Consider the following 19,312-nt stretch of genomic DNA (forward strand, 5'->3'; position numbering starts at 1 on the left):
CAGGGAGAATTAGAAACCAAATAATATTAAAAAAAAAAAAAATAGGCTTTCTATGGCCCACTGAATGAAAGGGAGAGAGGTGGCACACCCAGGAGTCAAGACTGGCACACAAGCTGAAAGGGCAATATTACTCTCCCACTGTTTTTTTATGTTTTTTTTGTTTTTTTCAGGGAGACTTTAGAAACCAAATAATATTAAAAAAACCAAAAAAAAAAAAGGCTTTCTATGGCCCACTGAATGAGAGGGAGAGAGGTGGCACACCCAGGAGTCAAGACTGGCACACAAGCTGAAAGGGCAATATTACTCTCCCACTGTTTTTTTAGGTTTTTTTTTTTTTTTCAGGGAGAATTAGAAACCAAATAATATTAAAAAAAAAAAAAATAGGCTTTCTATGGCCCACTGAATGAAAGGGAGAGAGGTGGCACACCCAGGAGTCAAGACTGGCACACAAGCTGAAAGGGCAATATTACTCTCCCACTGTTTTTTTAGGTTTTTTTTGTTTTTTTCAGGGAGACTTTAGAAACCAAATAATATTAAAAAAACCAAAAAAAAAAAAGGCTTTCTATGGCCCACTGAATGAGAGGGAGAGAGGTGGCACACCCAGGAGTCAAGACTGGCACACAAGCTGAAAGGGCAATATTACTCTCCCACTGTTTTTTTAGGTTTTTTTTTTTTTTTCAGGGAGAATTAGAAACCAAATAATATTAAAAAAAAAAAAAATAGGCTTTCTATGGCCCACTGAATGAAAGGGAGAGAGGTGGCACACCCAGGAGTCAAGACTGGCACACAAGCTGAAAGGGCAATATTACTCTCCCACTGTTTTTTTATGTATTTTTTGTTTTTTCAGGGAGACTTTAGAAACCCAATAATATTTAAAAAAAAAAATAAATAGGCTTTCTATGGCCCACTGAATGAGAGGGAGAGAGGTGGCACACCCAGGAGTCAAGACTGGCACACAAGCTGAAAGGGCAATATTACTCTCCCACTGTTTTTTTAGGTTTTTTTTTTTTTTTCAGGGAGAATTAGAAACCAAATAATATTAAAAAAAAAAAAAATAGGCTTTCTATGGCCCACTGAATGAAAGGGAGAGAGGTGGCACACCCAGGAGTCAAGACTGGCACACAAGCTGAAAGGGCAATATTACTCTCCCACTGTTTTTTTATGTATTTTTTGTTTTTTCAGGGAGACTTTAGAAACCCAATAATATTTAAAAAAAAAAATAAATAGGCTTTCTATGGCCCACTGAATGAGAGGGAGAGAGGTGGCACACCCAGGAGTCAAGACTGGCACACAAGCTGAAAGGGCAATATTACTCTCCCACTGTTTTTTTAGGTTTTTTTTTTTTTTTCAGGGAGAATTAGAAACCAAATAATATTAAAAAAAAAAAAAATAGGCTTTCTATGGCCCACTGAATGAAAGGGAGAGAGGTGGCACACCCAGGAGTCAAGACTGGCACACAAGCTGAAAGGGCAATATTACTCTCCCACTGTTTTTTTATGTATTTTTTGTTTTTTCAGGGAGACTTTAGAAACCCAATAATATTTAAAAAAAAAAATAAATAGGCTTTCTATGGCCCACTGAATGAGAGGGAGAGAGGTGGCACACCCAGGAGTCAAGACTGGCACACAAGCTGAAAGGGCAATATTACTCTCCCACTGTTTTTTTAGGTTTTTTTTTTTTTTTCAGGGAGAATTAGAAACCAAATAATATTAAAAAAAAAAAAAATAGGCTTTCTATGGCCCACTGAATGAAAGGGAGAGAGGTGGCACACCCAGGAGTCAAGACTGGCACACAAGCTGAAAGGGCAATATTACTCTCCCACTGTTTTTTTATGTATTTTTTGTTTTTTCAGGGAGACTTTAGAAACCCAATAATATTTAAAAAAAAAAATAAATAGGCTTTCTATGGCCCACTGAATGAGAGGGAGAGAGGTGGCACACCCAGGAGTCAAGACTGGCACACAAGCTGAAAGGGCAATATTACTCTCCCACTGTTTTTTTAGGTTTTTTTTTTTTTTCAGGGAGACTTTAGAAACCAAATAATATTAAAAAAAAAAAAAAAAAAAAAAAAATAGGCTTGCTATAGCCCACTGAATGAGAGATAGCACACACAGCAGTGGCACACAAGCCCTGACTGAGGCCAATATTTTTCTCCCACTGATTGATGTAGTGTTTTTGTGTTGAGGTAGAATTTAGAACACAAATCACGGAAAAAATAAATAGGCTTTCTATGGCCCACTGAATGAAAGGGAGAGAGGTGGCACACCCAGGAGTCAAGACTGGCACACAAGCTGAAAGGGCAATATTACTCTCCCACTGTTTTTTTATGTATTTTTTGTTTTTTTCAGGGAGACTTTAGAAACCCAATAATATTTAAAAAAAAAAATAAATAGGCTTTCTATGGCCCACTGAATGAGAGGGAGAGAGGTGGCACACCCAGGAGTCAAGACTGGCACACAAGCTGAAAGGGCAATATTACTCTCCCACTGTTTTTTTAGGTTTTTTTTTTTTTTCAGGGAGACTTTTGAAACCAAATAATATTAAAAAAAAAAAAAAAAAAAAAATATAGGCTTGCTATAGCCCACTGAATGAGAGATAGCGCACACACAGCAGTGGCACACAAGCCCTGACTGAGGCCAATATTTTTCTCCCACTGATTGATGTAGTGTTTCTGTGTTGAGGTAGATTTTAGAACACAAATCACGGAAAAAATAAATAGGCTTTCTATGGCCCACTCAGTGAGAGATGGCACACACAGGGATGGCACTGTAGCAGAAATGCCAATCTTAATCTCCCACAAAAAAAAAACAAAAAAAAAAAAAAAACTGTCCTACAATTACTATCTCCCTGCAGTAATGTAAGCCAGGTATGGCAGGCAGCAATAGGAGTGGACTGATGCACAAATTAAATAAAAAGTGTGGACAAACAAAAAAGATAGCTGTGCAGAAAGGAAGGAACAAGAGGATATGTGCTTTGAAAAAAGCAGTTGGTTTCCACAGTGGCGTACACACAGCAATACAGCTATCACGGAGCCTTCTAGGGCAGCCCAATGAGCTACAGCGCTGAGGGGAAAAAAAAAAAAAAATAGCTTCCACTGTTCCTGCACACCGAAGGTGGTGTTGGACAGTGGAAATCGCTGCAGCACAAGCGGTTTGGTGGTTAGTGGACCCTGCCTAACGCTCTCCCTGCTTCTGATGAAGCGGCAGCAACCTGTCCCTAAGCTCAGATCAGCAGCAGTAAGATGGCGGTCGGCGGGAACGCCCCTTTATAGCCCCTGTGACGCCGCAGACAGCAAGCCAATCACTGCAATGCCCTTCTCTAAGATGGTGGGGACCAGGATCTATGTCATCACGCTGCCCACACTCTGCGTTCACCTTCATTGGCTGAGAAATGGCGCTTTTCGCGTCATTGAAACGCGACTTTGGCGCGAAAGTCGCGTACCGCATGGCCGACAAGCACAGGGGTCGGATCGGGTTTCATGAGACGCCGACTTAGCCAAAAGTCGGCGACTTTTGAAAATGATCGACCCGTTTCGCTCAACCCTAGTGATCAGTGGGGTCTCAGCACCTAGACCACCCACATTGATCAAAACTTTTGATGTACAGTATGTGTATGATATATGACATATCAAGGTTCTTACATAAAAATAACAGTTACATTTTAATGAAATTTGCATACAGATAAGGGTAGACACATTGGTATCTTCATAAAATGGCGGCATAAAATGTGACTTTTCATTGACGAACGTAGAGACTTCCTAGACTGGAACCACAGACATTTCTCTGAAACCATAGAACATTTCCTACACATTTATGATTTCAGCAAGATTTAGTGAAATTAATAACAGATAAATCCCGCTGTTCGGGATCATAAATGCGACCGGTGACATGCATTAGTGCTTGAGAAATTCCTACCGCTCGGTACTCCGCACATCAGATCGGTAAATATTGAAAGCATAAGTGCTGAGTGTTAGGATATTGCATATATTAGACGCTTTCATGGAAAAAAGGTAATTAACACTGCCATTGTTCAATTCATTATTATCTCACTCAAGCAGCGCTACCTATTAATTTCACAAGGATCACAGATATCCGGCCATTAGAACAATTGACGTGGAGCGAGCGTGAAATGTATGACACTAATTAAGCAAAATCTCCAAACCGCAAATAGGTTTTTCTTAAGTAATGGGGACTGGCCGGCCAAGCCTTTAACTAAGAGTCATAAATAGTTTTGGGCATTTTGCATTCAGTCAAGGTAAATCCATTACTTGAGCTTGCATGTCGTAATTTTGTGACTCCAGCACTATACTTAAGATACAAAGGCAACTAAGATTCTAGTCCAGTTGGGGACTGTAATCTGAATTATACATATTTTATGCTTTAAATATTAAGCATTTATTTAAAGGGGTAATGTAGTGCTTATTTTTTTAAGAACTAACAGGCAGGTAGTTAGAACCTACCTGCCTGTTGTGCCCGACGCCGTTCTCAACCGGCACAGAGTGGTCACTGACCACTCCTTCCTACTATTCAGCTGCTTCACTGATGTCACATTGACAGAGCAGGGGCTTCTCTTCCATTCTGCTCTGTTAAATGGGACATGACTGCCAACATCATGCTGATTGACAGCCAATTTGCTGCTGCCAATCATCATGATGTCAGCAGTCATGTCCTGTCAACAGAGGAGCCTGGAAAAGCTGGAGCTGCTCTGTTGACATGGAGCAGCTGAATCACCGGCAAGAGTGGTCAATGACCACTCTGTGCCGGCACCAGGTAGAACAGGTAGGTAATTAGCAACTGCCTACCGGCTAGTTTTTAGACTGATTAAAAAAGTTTAAAAAAAATCCTTTATAAACACTTTAATCTCTATTTTGCTAATTGGTAGACTGCAGTAGACTTAAGAACGTCTAAACCACAAGCTGGGAAACACTATAAATCATAGCATGCTGAGAGTTATTGTTCCTCTACTATAATAGAGCTCCAGGCTACCTGGTACTAGCTTAGCCAATATTATTTCTTAATTAATCCATACTGCATAATGCCTGTTTTTAATTCTGGAACCTATGTTTCCGAGGAGACGTGCCTGGTGTTAAATAAATCCTTAAAAGTAAAAATTATTGTAATCTGAGAGTAAAAAAAAGTAATTGTAATATCCCTTGGTCCTTGTTGAATTGAATGCCACAAAGAATATTTATTCAGAAGATGAGATAAAGCAATTTTTAGTGTTATGGTCTTTTACATTTATAGTATTTTTAGCTAAAATAAAATGTATGAACATTTTTTTCTTAAAGAAATCATGCTATAAAGGTCAAGGGCTTTGCAGAACTATGGTATGGAAATAGTTTTTTCATCGCCATTTTCATGATTAAACAGAACTCATTTGGTTCTCTGATGACCTAAGTTTTCCTTAATAGAACTGTTGGGGGTCCTGGTCTTGTGGTCATTATACAAATCTCGAGGTTGAGTTTATATGACCATGTTTTCATTACTTGTGCAAAACAGATATTATATGGACAGCATGTGGACTGCCTTAAGTAAATGTCTAATGGAGATGAGCATTTTTCTTCATGGAACGAGTGGCCCCAATGTAAGAAAAAAGCGCAGCATTAAATAGTATTTTCTATTTTTTATATATTCATACCATATGTACTGTATACTCTATAAAGGTTGTACAGGAAACTGAGTCAGGCATTATATATATATATATATATATATATGTTTTGTCTTTGGATGTGAAAAATGGTCATACAGAACACTATGGATTAAAAATATTTTTCCTTGGAGGAAAATTAATGATTTTTTATACTCATTCAAATCCAAGATGCAAAAGTTAGCACTTATTTATTGGATATGTGATCATAGTTATATTAGTGTGGGTCCCACCGATCTCCAAAATGGGAATTTATTTTCCTGTTCTACCCTGGTTCTAGCTTAGCTGGAAGACCCTCATGGAGTGGTAAATTAATTAATTGAACACACCGGCCATTGGCCAGTCATGAATGCACTTTGCTGCTCAACTAAAATGTCTACAACACTGGCATAGATAGCCGAATGTAGAGCTTAGCTATCATTGTCACTCCTGAAGACAATAATGTCACAGGTTACCAGCTTCTCCACTCAACATCTCCTTGACATCACATAAAAATGGGGTCACATCGATGCAACAATTATCACTGAGCTATTTTTGTTGTCCTTCAAGACAAACTTTCAGATAAGTAAAGATTATTACATTTTTTAGCACCTTCCCCTTCCTCTTGACTAGACTTATCTCCTGGACTCTGGGAAACGGCAAATCTCTCAGGGATCTCAGAACCCTTTTGCTCCTATGATAACTGCAAGTCACTTTAGATAAGTCTCTATGAGCTTTCCACATCTTACACCTGGGATTTTTGCCCATTTCTCAAGGCAAAACTGCTCCAGCTCGTTCCAGTTAGATGGTTTCCTCTGATGAACAGCAATCTTCAAGTCTGACCACAGATTTTCAATTGGGTTAGGGTCTGTGCTTTGACTAGGCCACTCCAAAACATTTACACTTTTCCCCTTAAACCACTCGAGTGTTGTTTTTGCAGTATACTTTGGGTGATTGTCTTGTTAGAAGGTGAACCTTTATCGCAGTCTCAAATCACTGACAGACTGAAACAGGTTTTGCTCAGGAATTTCCCATTATTTTGCATCAACTTGGAAAATTTTTCCTGTCCCTGCTAATGAAAAACATCTGCACAGCATGATGCTGCCACCACCATTGTTCACTGTGGGTATGGTGTTCTTGTATTGCTGAGCTATGTTGGTTTAGCGCCACACATAGCATTTACCTTGGTGGCCAAAAAGTTCAATTATAGTCTCATCTGACCACAGCACCTTCCCCCATACATTTGGGGAGTCTACCACATGTTTTATAGCAAACTCAAAACAAGCCTTACAATTTTAGTGTGTAAGTAAAGGCTTTTTCTGCCCACTTTTCCATAAAGACCACCTCTATAAAGTGTACAGTTTATTGTGGTTGCATGGGCAGACACTACAGTCTCTACTTTGGAATTATGCAGCTCCTACAGGGTTACCATTGTTTCTCTGCTGCCTCTCTTATTACTTACCTCTTTGCCTGGGCTGGTTTTGGTGGGTGGTTCTCTCTTGGCAGGTTTGATGTGGTACTATGTTCTTCCCATTTGTTGATACTGGATTTGATGGTGCTCTGGGGATCATCAGAGATTGGGATATTCTTTTATAACCCAACCTTGACTTGTACTTCTCAACAACTTTGTCCCTGACTTGTTTGGAGATCTCCTTGGTCTTCATGGTGTTGTTTGGAGAGGTCCTTGGTCTTTATGTTGTTGTTGGGCCTTTCCTTGGTCTTCATGGTGTTGTTTGGTTAGTGTTGCCTCTTCCTTAGTGGTGTTGTAGCCTCTGTGGCCTTTCAGAAAAAGTGTATACACTGACAGACATGTGACACTTAGATTGCACATAGGTGGACTTCATTTCACTAAACATGTGCCGTATCAAGGTAATTGATTGCACCAGACATTTTTAGGGGATTCATAGCAAAAGGGGTGAATACACATGCACATGCCAATTTTTAGTTATTTCATCCCATAAATTTAATTTATGCCTATATTTTTCTTACTTCATTTCACTAACTTAACTAATTCACACAAATTGGATAAAAAATATTTAAACATGGGTTGTAATTAGTGTTGAGCGATACCGTCCGATACTTGAAAGTATCGGTATCGGAAAGTATCGGCCGATACCGGCAAAGTATCGGATCTAATCTGATACCGATACCCGATACCAATACAAGTCAATGGGACTCAAGTATCGGACGGTATCCCTGATGGTTCCCAGGGTCTGAAGGAGAGGAAACTCTCCTTCAGGCCCTGGGATCCATATTAATGTGTAAAATAAAGAATTAAAATAAAAAATATTGATATACTCACCTCTCCGACGCAGCCTGCACCTTACCGAGGGAACCGGCAGCCTTCTTTGCTTAAAATGCGCGCGTTTACTGCCTTCCGTGACGTCACGGCTTCTGATTGGTCGCGTGCCGCCCATGTGACCGCGACGCGACCAATCAGAAGCCGTGACATAATTTTCAGGTCCTGAATGCCTAGAATTAGGCATTCAGGACCTGAAAATTACGTCACGGCTTGTGATTGGTCGCGTCGCGGTCACATGGGCGGCACGCGACCAATCACAAGCCGTGACGTCACGGAAGGCAGTAAACGCGCGCATTTTAAGCAAAGAAGGCTGCCGGTTCCCTCGGTAAGGTGCAGGCTGCGTCGGAGAGGTGAGTATATCAACATTTTTTATTTTAATTCTTTATTTTACACATTATATCGATCCCGATACCGATTCCCGATACAACAAAAGTATCGGATCTCGGTATCGGAATTCCGATACCGCAAATATCGGCCGATACCCGATACTTGCGGTATCGGAATGCTCAACACTAGTTGTAATGTAACAAAATAGGTAAAAAGCCAAGGGGGTGAATACTTTCATCAGCCACTGTACATTTGGCAATTTTGTACTTCAGTCATAACTAGCTAAGAAATAGATATTAAGATCCATCTTACACTTACCTAGAAAAGCATCTCAGCTTTACTAATAAAGATGACATTGCTCCCATTGTTCCAGACATGAGTTTCTTACTAAATCTGTTGAGAAGTAGATTCAGAGAGACTTGTTAAGTTTTATTCTTAGTCTTTCCAGAGTCACTTTATCTTACTGTGTCCAAGACACCACAAATTAGATTCTACGCTTGAGTGGATAGGAAAACTGTGCTGGAAAAATGATACATAGATCCTTGTGGAAAATGGTTAATACTTCATAGGACTGCAAATGAGATGTACAAAACAGGGAAACACAAGGACAATGACTAGGAAAAGTAAATGTTACTACCACTCAGCAATCTTGGCCATCTATTGAATGGGGCAGGGTATGCCTTCATGTCCATGACTATGCTAATTTTATCTCATAGTACGGAGTGCAATATGAAAGTATATTATGCACCAGGTTTTGTCTGCAAACATTACTGCAATGTTGGGAAACTGGAAAATAAGGACCATCTAAGTCACTCATGAATTGACTTAGGGCTAAACTGAGGAGCAAAGTCTAAATTATTGGGCGTGCCTCACCATTAACTCTAACAAGAATGTGTGAACTTTGCCACAGGTTATCCCATGGTTACTAATCCTGAAATAGTCTCTGTTAGTAACATTTGACACCTAGATTGGAAGACCTTCCCGATTCACCTTACCTTAGTTATAAATGTAGTGAGATGGAGCATGGGATGAGATTGGTCGGAAAAAGTCAGAAAGAGGTCTGAAAAGGCGGCAGACGATAGAATGTGGTCATGAAGAAACACTCCAAGGTGGGCCAGACCCTTGTGGTCTTTGCTGCTCAGGCACAGGGTTATGTGGGCAGGATCAATATGAATACTAGGGCACTTAGCACAGACTGGCCTGTTCGGATGCCGATGTATGCACACAGCCCAAAATCTTGGTGTAGAAAACTAAAATGATGTCTAGGGACTAATATGTCATATGCAATAGTTTTTTTTTAAGTGTCATATTGTTATACATCATAAATACCTTGACACCATGTGCATTTAGCTTTACAGGAAGTAACCAACCATGGTGAGAGTTGCATCTCCTCAATGGTCCCACTGCAATTACATAGCCTACCTATTTGGAGTATTTGACTCCATATCCTAAATTATGGGTGCGGAGATGAGACCTGCAGGTTCCATTAGATCCCAAAGTACCATGGTCTCTGCAAAAAACCCTTTGAGACACATTGTCTGGAAATGTTGAGATCCTGAATATGCTTCAGTTCTATACTAGTAGTATGCTGTTAATGAAAGGAAATAAACCTGATTGAAGTAGAGTACAATTGGTTTGAGAAGCACTCACTAAGACATACCAAATTTGATGTATTATCCCAATATGAGTGACATCTTGTCCCAGGTGATTATAGGAACGTTTAGACCATCTGTTCCACAAAGCTATCCTCCCCTCATGATATGAAGCCCATTTAGCTGGTCTTACCGGTTTATATAATGCAGTAAACATGATGATTACACACTGAATCACTTGCAGGCATGCAGGACATAAATGGCAGCCTCTCTATAATAAGACGCCATCAGGTTCCTTGACTACTGGGCTGTCTGAGGAAATCACATAAAAAGCAGAAAAATGCTTCTTCAGAAATAGATAAGAAATCCCGTTACCAGCTATAATACCGAACAACTTGAACGCTTCCATCTTTGATTTGCTCTTGATATGGCGTGTTCTACATGTAACAATGCTTCGAGCCTCCTATTCTCCTTTCATGGAGCACATCTCAAAGATCTAAATCCCATCTCTGTAATGGATGCCTATTACAAGGGCTATTTTATGCTCTAATTATGTTTTGGATTCTTCTATGGTGCATTATACATTTTTATCTCCATCAGCAGAATGTGATAAGCCTCATTCAAATATTCAGCAGCGTTCAATGGGAGGACAGGCTGGCTTGGGTAGTTGGAAAGCTGAAGGCAAGGACACTGGATATGCAATGAGGACAGATGAAGCTGGGCAGCTGCAGGGGATGGAGTTGCAGAGCTGTAAATTATTTGGGTAGGAAAGGTTAACATTTTGCAAAAATTAATATAGACACATACACCAAACCAAATACAATAGAGAATGTATTCATTCATGCTAACAAAAATACATTTGTGAGTACATACATAGACACTAATGCAAATGCATGAATATTTGCATATGCACCCTAATATTTCTATATAGTAATACCAGTAAATACACACATACACATATACACATACACATATACAGCACTTTTATAAATATACACTGACACAATAACACAATGTTGCATGCAGTTGTGCTCAAAAGTTTACATACCCCTGCAGAATTTTTTTCTTGGCCTTTTTCCAGAGATCTATGAATGATAACACCAAAACTTCACATGGTTAGTGGTTGGGTGAAGCCATTTATTGTCCAACTATTGTGTTTTCTAATTTTAAATCGTAATGACAACCCAAAACATCCAAATGACCCTGATCAAAAGTTCACATACCCCATTCCTTAATACCGTGTATTGCCCCCTCTAACATCAATGACAGCTTGAAGTCTTTTGTGGTAGTTGTGGATGAGGTTCTTTATTTTCTCAGATGGAAAAGCTGTCCACTCTTCTTGGCAAAAAGCCTCCAGTTCCTGTGAATTCCTGGGCTGTCTAGCATGAACTACGCGCTTGAGATCTCCCCAGAGAGGCTCAATGATATTGAGGTCAGGAGACTGAGATGGCCACTCCAGAACCTTCACTTTGTACTGCTGTAGAAGGTCGACTTGGCCTTGTGTTTTGGATCATTGTCATGTTGGAACATCCAAGTACAGTTTTGTAGGAAAATCTGATCAGTTTTTTTGTAGAAACAATCAAAAACATCTTTAAAAACTTTGTCCATTGGCCACCTCATGACTATCAACCATAGCCCCGCGAACATCCTCCTACCTGCAACATCCCCTATGCCTCTTCTGATTAGTAGGGGATCCAGTTCCATGAACATGTAGGTGGGCTGCACTGCTGGAGTAAATAAATTATTCAGAAATGATGATGAGAATAAGGCTTTTTATTCAGAACTGTTTCAACGCGGTAGCGGCATCTTTATTAGGTGAAAAAAACAAATGTTTTCGAATTAGTAGACGCCAAGATGTTGGTTCTGATCTACTAATCAGAAGAGCTGACGGGGGTTCCAGCAGGTAGGGTGAGCTGTATATTGGTGGGTCTATGGCTGCTAGCCATGGACTACTGGTGTGGATAAGAGTTCTGTGAATTTTTATTGACTCTACTCTTTGGGATTTAATCAGGGAAGAACAAGAATCTTGATCAATGAGATACCCACGTTGATGAGCATCATTGTCCTTCTCACAATAAGATGACACTTCCTATGTTTCAGGGGTTCACTTTTCAGACTATGGGGTGCATGCTAATGGTAAGGACAATAAAAATACAACGACCATGATAGGACAGGATACCGAAGAAACAGAAAATCTCTATTGAAAAGCAAGAGGCAGATAACTCAGGATTGTATGGTGCTACTGACAAACCGAGGTGGGCACAGATCAGCGCCTACCTTCCCCCTCTCTTTGAACAGTGACCTCTGTACTTAATACAAAGCATTCTGCCATGGCTTTCTTATAAAAGTCAATGAGTCATTATCTGACTTTTTTTGTCATCTTTTCACATGTAAATTCCTGCTGTACAGTAATTTTCTCAGAACTGGCTTAGTATTGAAATATAAGATTTAGGTAGAAACCTAGTAACGTCCTTTGCAGCCACCATCGTTATCCAGTAAAATTTGCCACATGTGATACATGACCACAATGATACATAACTCCATTTGTCCAATATTTGTTATTTGTGTAGGGGCCCCGTCTTCAATAGAAAAAAATAAGAAAGAACAATGCATCTCGAAAAATAATAATCATTGTGTTTATGAGATCAAGGTTACAGTGAATTAGATCAGGCGAGTTTCTGACTGTGCAGGGAAAAGGAAATCATGAATTAGTAATGATTTCATTTGCCTACTAACTATTCAAATAGCAAAAATGTCCTGACAAAATATTGTGTTGGCGTGAGGCGTAATAACTTGCTTCATTACAGAAATATTTACTTATAATTTATAATATCTGGTGTTTACTACACATTATGTAACGGGAATGGAATTATCTGGACAATCGGTTCTATCCAGTACATTGTAGATTAGAAAACCACAGAGGATGGAAATATTTATTGTTGTTTCCAAAATATTGAGTTTGAAATATGAAATTATTCATTGACCTCTGGAGGTTCTGATCAATGAAACCCTTGCAATCCCAAGATATGGTCTCCTCAACCCAGGAACCAGGTTCTGCAAAGCCACATTTTAAACAGAACAGAGATACGTATGCTCGACTTCTCTATTTATTATCTATGGGACTACCAGAGAAAGCCAAGTTTCGCCGGTTCCAGAGCCTTTTTCTGGGGATTGCAGGAGGTCCTAGCAATCAGACTCTTAGTGATCACTAAATTATCAATTTTTCCTATGAAATATTTAGTTTTTCACATGTCAATCTCCAAAGGCAATGGTAACATAACCCATATCCAACTGGTTTGTAGAAATATTGGTTCAGCGACTACAGAAAAAAATAGTTTTAGTTAAAACCCAATCTATGGATGGATCAATAATAAACTAACTGAATTTTAGAACAGATCAAACACATTACCATTGTTTAGTACCTAGCTCCATATCCATGAATGTATCTCATAAAGATCCATAATCCAGTTCCGATTACTTTCTTATACTTTCTCAAAACCATTAACCACAATGATCACAGAAATAGCCACCATAAACACCCCTGAACTGACGATTATCTATCCCATAACTCCAGATATTCTTATTCCTTTTGGCTCCAAAGTGTCTTACTTAACAAAACATTAAAGGTCAGATAAGAAGGGTTAATTGAAATTTTTGGAACTCGTTGCATTATTAAGCTCATAAACATGAGCTAATGGCATAATATATTTAAATATTATTCATTAAAGTCTAGAGAATTAATTTAATCTGATCTTAAAATATAAAAAAAGGAGATGCCAGCGGTAGTTGTATAGATTGGTCCTTCTATCTTAAATACTGTGCTATTTTTTCTTAATTACAGTCATTAATCAACATCATCTGATAATGGTGCAATGAGGGTCTAGGTAATATCCATATGAAATCGTTGTACGAGGCAGTAGACGTAGAGAGAGCGTATTCCCACGTGATGGACTTATGGCGGAGACTCGTAAAATGCAGAGGTGGTGAACGTAGCATTCTCTTTTCCTGTGTACTAATAAAGTAGGTATTGCTGGGATTAATTATAGATACTGACCTGACAGAGTATAATTTACACTTCACTCACAGTCAGGAAACAAAGGATTCATTTGCATCCAAATAAGGATTCTCGTTGAGGATTTAATTTGCTAAATAAAGTTTTAGAACTGATCAGCAGCTTGAAATGCTTCTTATTTAGCACTTTAGTACTTATTAGCATCCATATTATCAAGATTATTTTAAAAGGTGGGGGACAGCTCATTTTTATTTTGGTGTCATTTTTCCTTACAACATTTTACACTGGTAGCCCCCATACACATTTCTTGCCTTGGCTCTATATTGGCATCTGTTTCCAGGTCAAAAGTTGCAAGTTTTTGTTCTGATTTTATTCTTATTCTAATTTCTTTTTTTTAAATCTGCCAATTGTTCCAGAGACATAGAGATTTTTATTTAGTGCACAGAATTAGCTAAATTTTTCAGATTTTTATAGCTCATGAGATTCTCTGGGGACAATTTCCCTTGCTGCTCTGCCCCTTGGTAAAGAGTAAGACCCTAAAAGTCAACATTATTAAACCTTCAGTTAGTCACGCCAAAATACTGACAGATGCACAAACTTCACTGTGGCATGTTTGGTCAACGCCATGTCTGATGATGCTCTGTGCATGGAGGGGCGCCCATACTTGGAAGCTACTAAAATGGACTGTTACCTACCTTCCAAATTTGTGCACATATAAAAAAAAAAAAAAACATGCTTGGAATCCAATGGTTTAAAAGGCCTGTATCCCTGGAACCATATGTCAAATAAAAAAAACCCTCAAAAAACAATACTCAATGGAAGAGCCGGAATAAATTACGAGCACAAATTGGCCACTTTTGACCTAGATGATAGAGAAAAAAATCAGACTTTGACCTACTGGCAGACATCATCACTGATTAAATACCTCCTGGTATTTCTCAGACCCATCCCCATCCAACTTAAGCCTTTTATATGTCCCTCATGCACCTAAAGATGTCTATGACAGAATTACCAAAATTACTGTTGGTGTTTTAGGGACGTTCTCCTCCTGGGTACTCCCCATCCCCGCTAAGTTAGGGCAGGGTTATCATAAATTGTTGCCCTCTTTTGGACTCTCCAGCCCATGCTGGAGATTTTCCTCCTGCCTTTTGACCAAGGCGGCTTCGTACGAGGAACCACAGCCAGACACAGTATGAGGAGTCACATCTAGACACAGTGCTGTCGGACATGGTGAAGTCACGGTGAGCTAAATACTTCTCTTCCCCCTTCCCACCTTTTCTTTTTTTTTTGGACTGGGACAAGAACAGACTTACTTGTGCTCAGTGCAGGACAGTCCAGGCAAATTTGGGACTGTTGGCAGCAATGCTCATAGCAACCAATCACAGCGCAGTTCTCATTTTATATTCCGTTCTTGATACATAAATGCTGAGTTGAGATTGGTTTCTACAGGCCTTCTAAATTTCAAAATTTCCTGTTGAATAGGAGAAAAAACAAGGTGAAGGCAGAGGCTTTATGGATAGTCAGTAGTCCTTGGCTGATGGATGGGAGCTCTGCAAACCTCCTACTACCTACCAACATCCCCGGAGTCTCTTCTATTTACTAGTGTGACAACAAACTACAATAATGATGTTGAGCCAAACCTACTGATCAGAATATGCGCCCTGGATACTGGAAAGTAGCAGGTAGTTTGCTGGGCTCCCGTCCGGCAGAAAAGAACTATCGATGTGGTCAAAGGAAAAGGGCAATACGAGTAGATTTGCTCATCACTAGTTGATGGTAATGATGATAATTAGAATTCCACAAGACTGTAGGCATATCTACTAAATATTGTCAACTCCTGCAAGTAACAGTTTAAAGGGTTTGTCTATAACATCACTGCTCCATACTCTCCACACATTGTGTTCTCCCACTAACTTCAATAGAAGTTGATCTGCAGTGCCCGAAAACGGTGTCCTAGTTCCGTACACCAGTACTACATCTGTAAATACAATTGATCATGTCAAGCAATAACTCCCTTTTCCAGTGATAATGTTTTTTTTTCCTTTGGTGACTTAAGAAGACATTTGGGATCTTCAGTTCTTGAAGACGTTACACACAGAAGCCACTTACTCAGCACCGAGCGTCTAGATCAGCACTTTCAAGAAGAGCTGAAGACTCGATACAATGGCTATCCAGGGAGATATGAAAGCCTCCAACTCACTCCCTTTAATTAGTCATTTCTACATGATTATGCACAAATTACAAGTTAACCTTGATTCTTCCTGTCATCGCTCTACGTCTATGGGACCTGATTTACATCAACATCTGTACAAATATTTATCTTGCTATTCAGACAATTATTGTAAGTGGCAGATAATGTATCTATGTCAATACACCATGCCCGGAATAAAATTACCATGATTTTTCAGAAAAATTGCAATTATGTGTGATTATTTATATACATACACACACATAAATGTATAAATAATGTAAAATATATCATGTATTCTGTATATAGGTTTTTACTTATATTTTTGTAGGATTATTTTATTGGTGCAGGAAGTTTTCCATCTCTTCACAGTCCCACCTATTAACTTCCTGAACTTTGCAACAAATGTATTGTTTATTTAAGGCAGAGTTTTGCACAAAATTCTTTTCTGGAGTATCTTAAACGGAATGCTCATCTTCATCAGTTTGTAAAAGGCATAGCATTGTCTTTCCTGTGTTGCCTTTACAAAAGTTTCCCTATTCTTTCCTACTTAATAGTTCATGAAAATAGGACATCATTCGATTGCAGTCAGATTTTTTCATGGACTCATAGACGTACTTTGCCGATATTGATCTGGATCTTGCCGATTTTGCTCTTGGATCAATATCGGATATGCTTTCACAATTTTGCATGGACCAATTGGTCTATGAAAAATCACAGACATGTGACCGACCACTCTAGCTATTATAGGCACTCGGGCTATGCATGAAAAACACCGATAGCACTCATACGCAAAAACTGACATGTGAATTAGCCCTGTGTCTCATTCAAGTGAGTGGACGGACCTGCAATACCAAGCATGACCATTGCAAAATGGATGGCGCCCTACCTGGTAAACAATAAAAAGGGATGCTGCTCTCCTTGCAACCCCATCAATTAGCTAATTAGTGGGATTTGGAACCAACAAGCCTAAAGGTACATTATTAATTTCATAGCTCTGTAATTTCATTATGTCAACCAAAGCTTTGTGTTGCTCTCTGACACATCTAAAAATTCTAGAAACTTTGCAAAAAAAAAAAAAAATTGTGTCTACAGCTCAGTGTAACCGCACTGACCAACCTTCATGAAAATTGCATGTGGGTTTAGAAAGTCAGGAGAGAAGAAAAGCAGATAGCTATTGATTGGCCAATGGGCCGCTCAACAGCCGGTACTCCGCCTCGTTAATATTTATGTCATCGCTTTTAGACATAGGTTGGAACTTATAATACTTAGATTAAAACCAATATATATGGAACCTATATCTGCATCCATAACTACATCTGTATCTTTTTTATTTTCAGGTACCGTATACAAGTGCTCCTCCAATCACATACTTTGTGTTGGATCCAAAACATGCATCCATTTCTCCAAACTCTGCAATGGAGTATTCGACTGCAGCGATGGATACGATGAAGGGGCGCACTGTCGGGGTGAGTTAAAGAAAAGTTTTGTGTTTCTCTAAAAAAAAAAAGGTTTGTCAAAAAGTCTCCCGGCGAAAGATAATTTGTGACTTTGTAGCCTAATCTTTAAGTAAAAGGGTTGTATTAGAAGAAAGACCCTTCTCACGCCTCTCTTGGGCTGTGTCTGGTGTAGCAGTTCATCTTTGCTACCTTGATTTTCAATGCCAAACACAGCCATGATCGAGAGAGGTCCATGATGCCTGGCTTGGCCACGGGACTCTTGACCCAAACTCAACAGCCTCGTAGACATACAGTGTATGAGGTTGTTGAGTTCAGGTCAAGAGACATTGCAGTCCATACTTGAATACGGAGTGTGTAAATCCAACCTAACTCATCAAAATTGTTTTCAGCAGTCACCATTTTTGAGGAAGCAGATATGCAAAATGTCCTTGTTTTCCCCGAAAACATTTTTCTTGACCTCACCTAATTTGGGAACATATTTTTCTAGATACTGAATGTAAGTCATTGTTTGGCACATAGGAATGTTTTTTTTATGTTTGGTGACAGTATGCATTGGTGCATTTAACTGAGTGGGAGGTACAGACCCCTATGGGATCCTGCAGCCAACGGGTGTAGTTCCACTTATAGTTGATCATTGTATGAAAAGTACAGGAGACAAGAAAAAACTGAATGCAGGTCACTGGAACTAGTTCATCAATGCAGGTTACTTGGTCATGTTTATCAGTCAATTTTACATGTCCTGAAATCACCTCTGAAGGTTGTTGTAATAAAGCGGGGGCATGTAACAAGTCTTGTGAGGTTCCATCAGTATACCTCTGTATATCCTTATCCCTTATAGATCTGCATTTTTAGCTATATTCTATGAATCTGATTTATTATTGCATTTTGCACCTTTTTTGTCCTGTGTTTCATATTTTTATCCTTGTTTTTTGTTTGCACCTTTTTTTTCTTTTAATTTGATTTTTTTAATTTATTTTATGTGCGCCTGCCTGTGATTCTTTTATACATATATTTGTCATCGTGGGCAGGGTTTAATGTTGCCAATTGTCTTTGCTGATTTCTTAATTAAAACTTTTTAAAAAGTATCAGTTTTTTTAGTTCAAATACACTCCAATTCCCCCACTGGAGTAATATTATGAGCATCCAAAACGTTTGTGCTATTTTAAGAGAACATGCAACTTTTATTTTTTTTCACTAAAAAGGTGGAAAAAAGATAAAGGACAAAAATAAAGAGCTTTTCTTGATTGCACAAAATTCACGATCCACGTTCACCATTTTTAAGAATTGGGTGCTAAAAAAAACAAATAATGAATACAAGACAAGAAAAGAAAAAATAACAAGAAAAAAATCACGAAGTTTCTTGGCTGCCAGTCCATACAGACCGCAGTGGCTTCGCATGGGCTATCGGAGCATTTTAGAGCCCCGATCCTGGGATCATTGGAAGTCTGAGGAGTGAGCAAAACTTCACCCATCCAGTGGACAACTTCTTTAAAAAACGTGGAACATTTTACTCAAAGGCACGTTTGCAGACTGATGTATGAAATGAGTTGTAATTAGTGATGGGTGAGAGTGCTCGACACTGCTCAATACTCGATTGAGCACCCTGATAGAGTATTGCGTTGTGCTAGAGTCCCCGTAAGAAGATCTGAAGCCGCACTGGGCTCTCTCTCTCCAGCCTGCGAGCTAGGGTCCTCCGTAAAAATGCTCGAGTTTCCCATTCACTTCCAATATGCTCGTCTACTTGAGTCGAGCACATCCGAGAGTCCGAATTGACCGTTTCCAGTAACAAGCTCTCAAGCATTTCAGT

General features: G+C 39.2%; 1 protein-coding gene across 5 annotated transcripts in view; it reads left to right on the top strand.

The window, feature by feature from the left end:
- Positions 1-19,312, top strand: part of LRP1B (LDL receptor related protein 1B) — a 1,636,337-nt gene that overhangs the window by 551,847 nt on the left and 1,065,178 nt on the right. For all 5 annotated transcript variants that reach the window (XM_077273024.1, XM_077273022.1, XM_077273019.1 and 2 more), the window contains exon 3: positions 17,386-17,514. In XM_077273024.1, the coding sequence (XP_077129139.1) occupies positions 17,386-17,514 (129 nt within the window). The remainder of the gene's footprint in view (positions 1-17,385; positions 17,515-19,312) is intronic.

The sequence above is a fragment of the Ranitomeya variabilis genome, chromosome 7, assembly GCF_051348905.1.
Source record: "Ranitomeya variabilis isolate aRanVar5 chromosome 7, aRanVar5.hap1, whole genome shotgun sequence".
Taxonomy (NCBI): Eukaryota; Metazoa; Chordata; class Amphibia; order Anura; family Dendrobatidae; genus Ranitomeya; species Ranitomeya variabilis.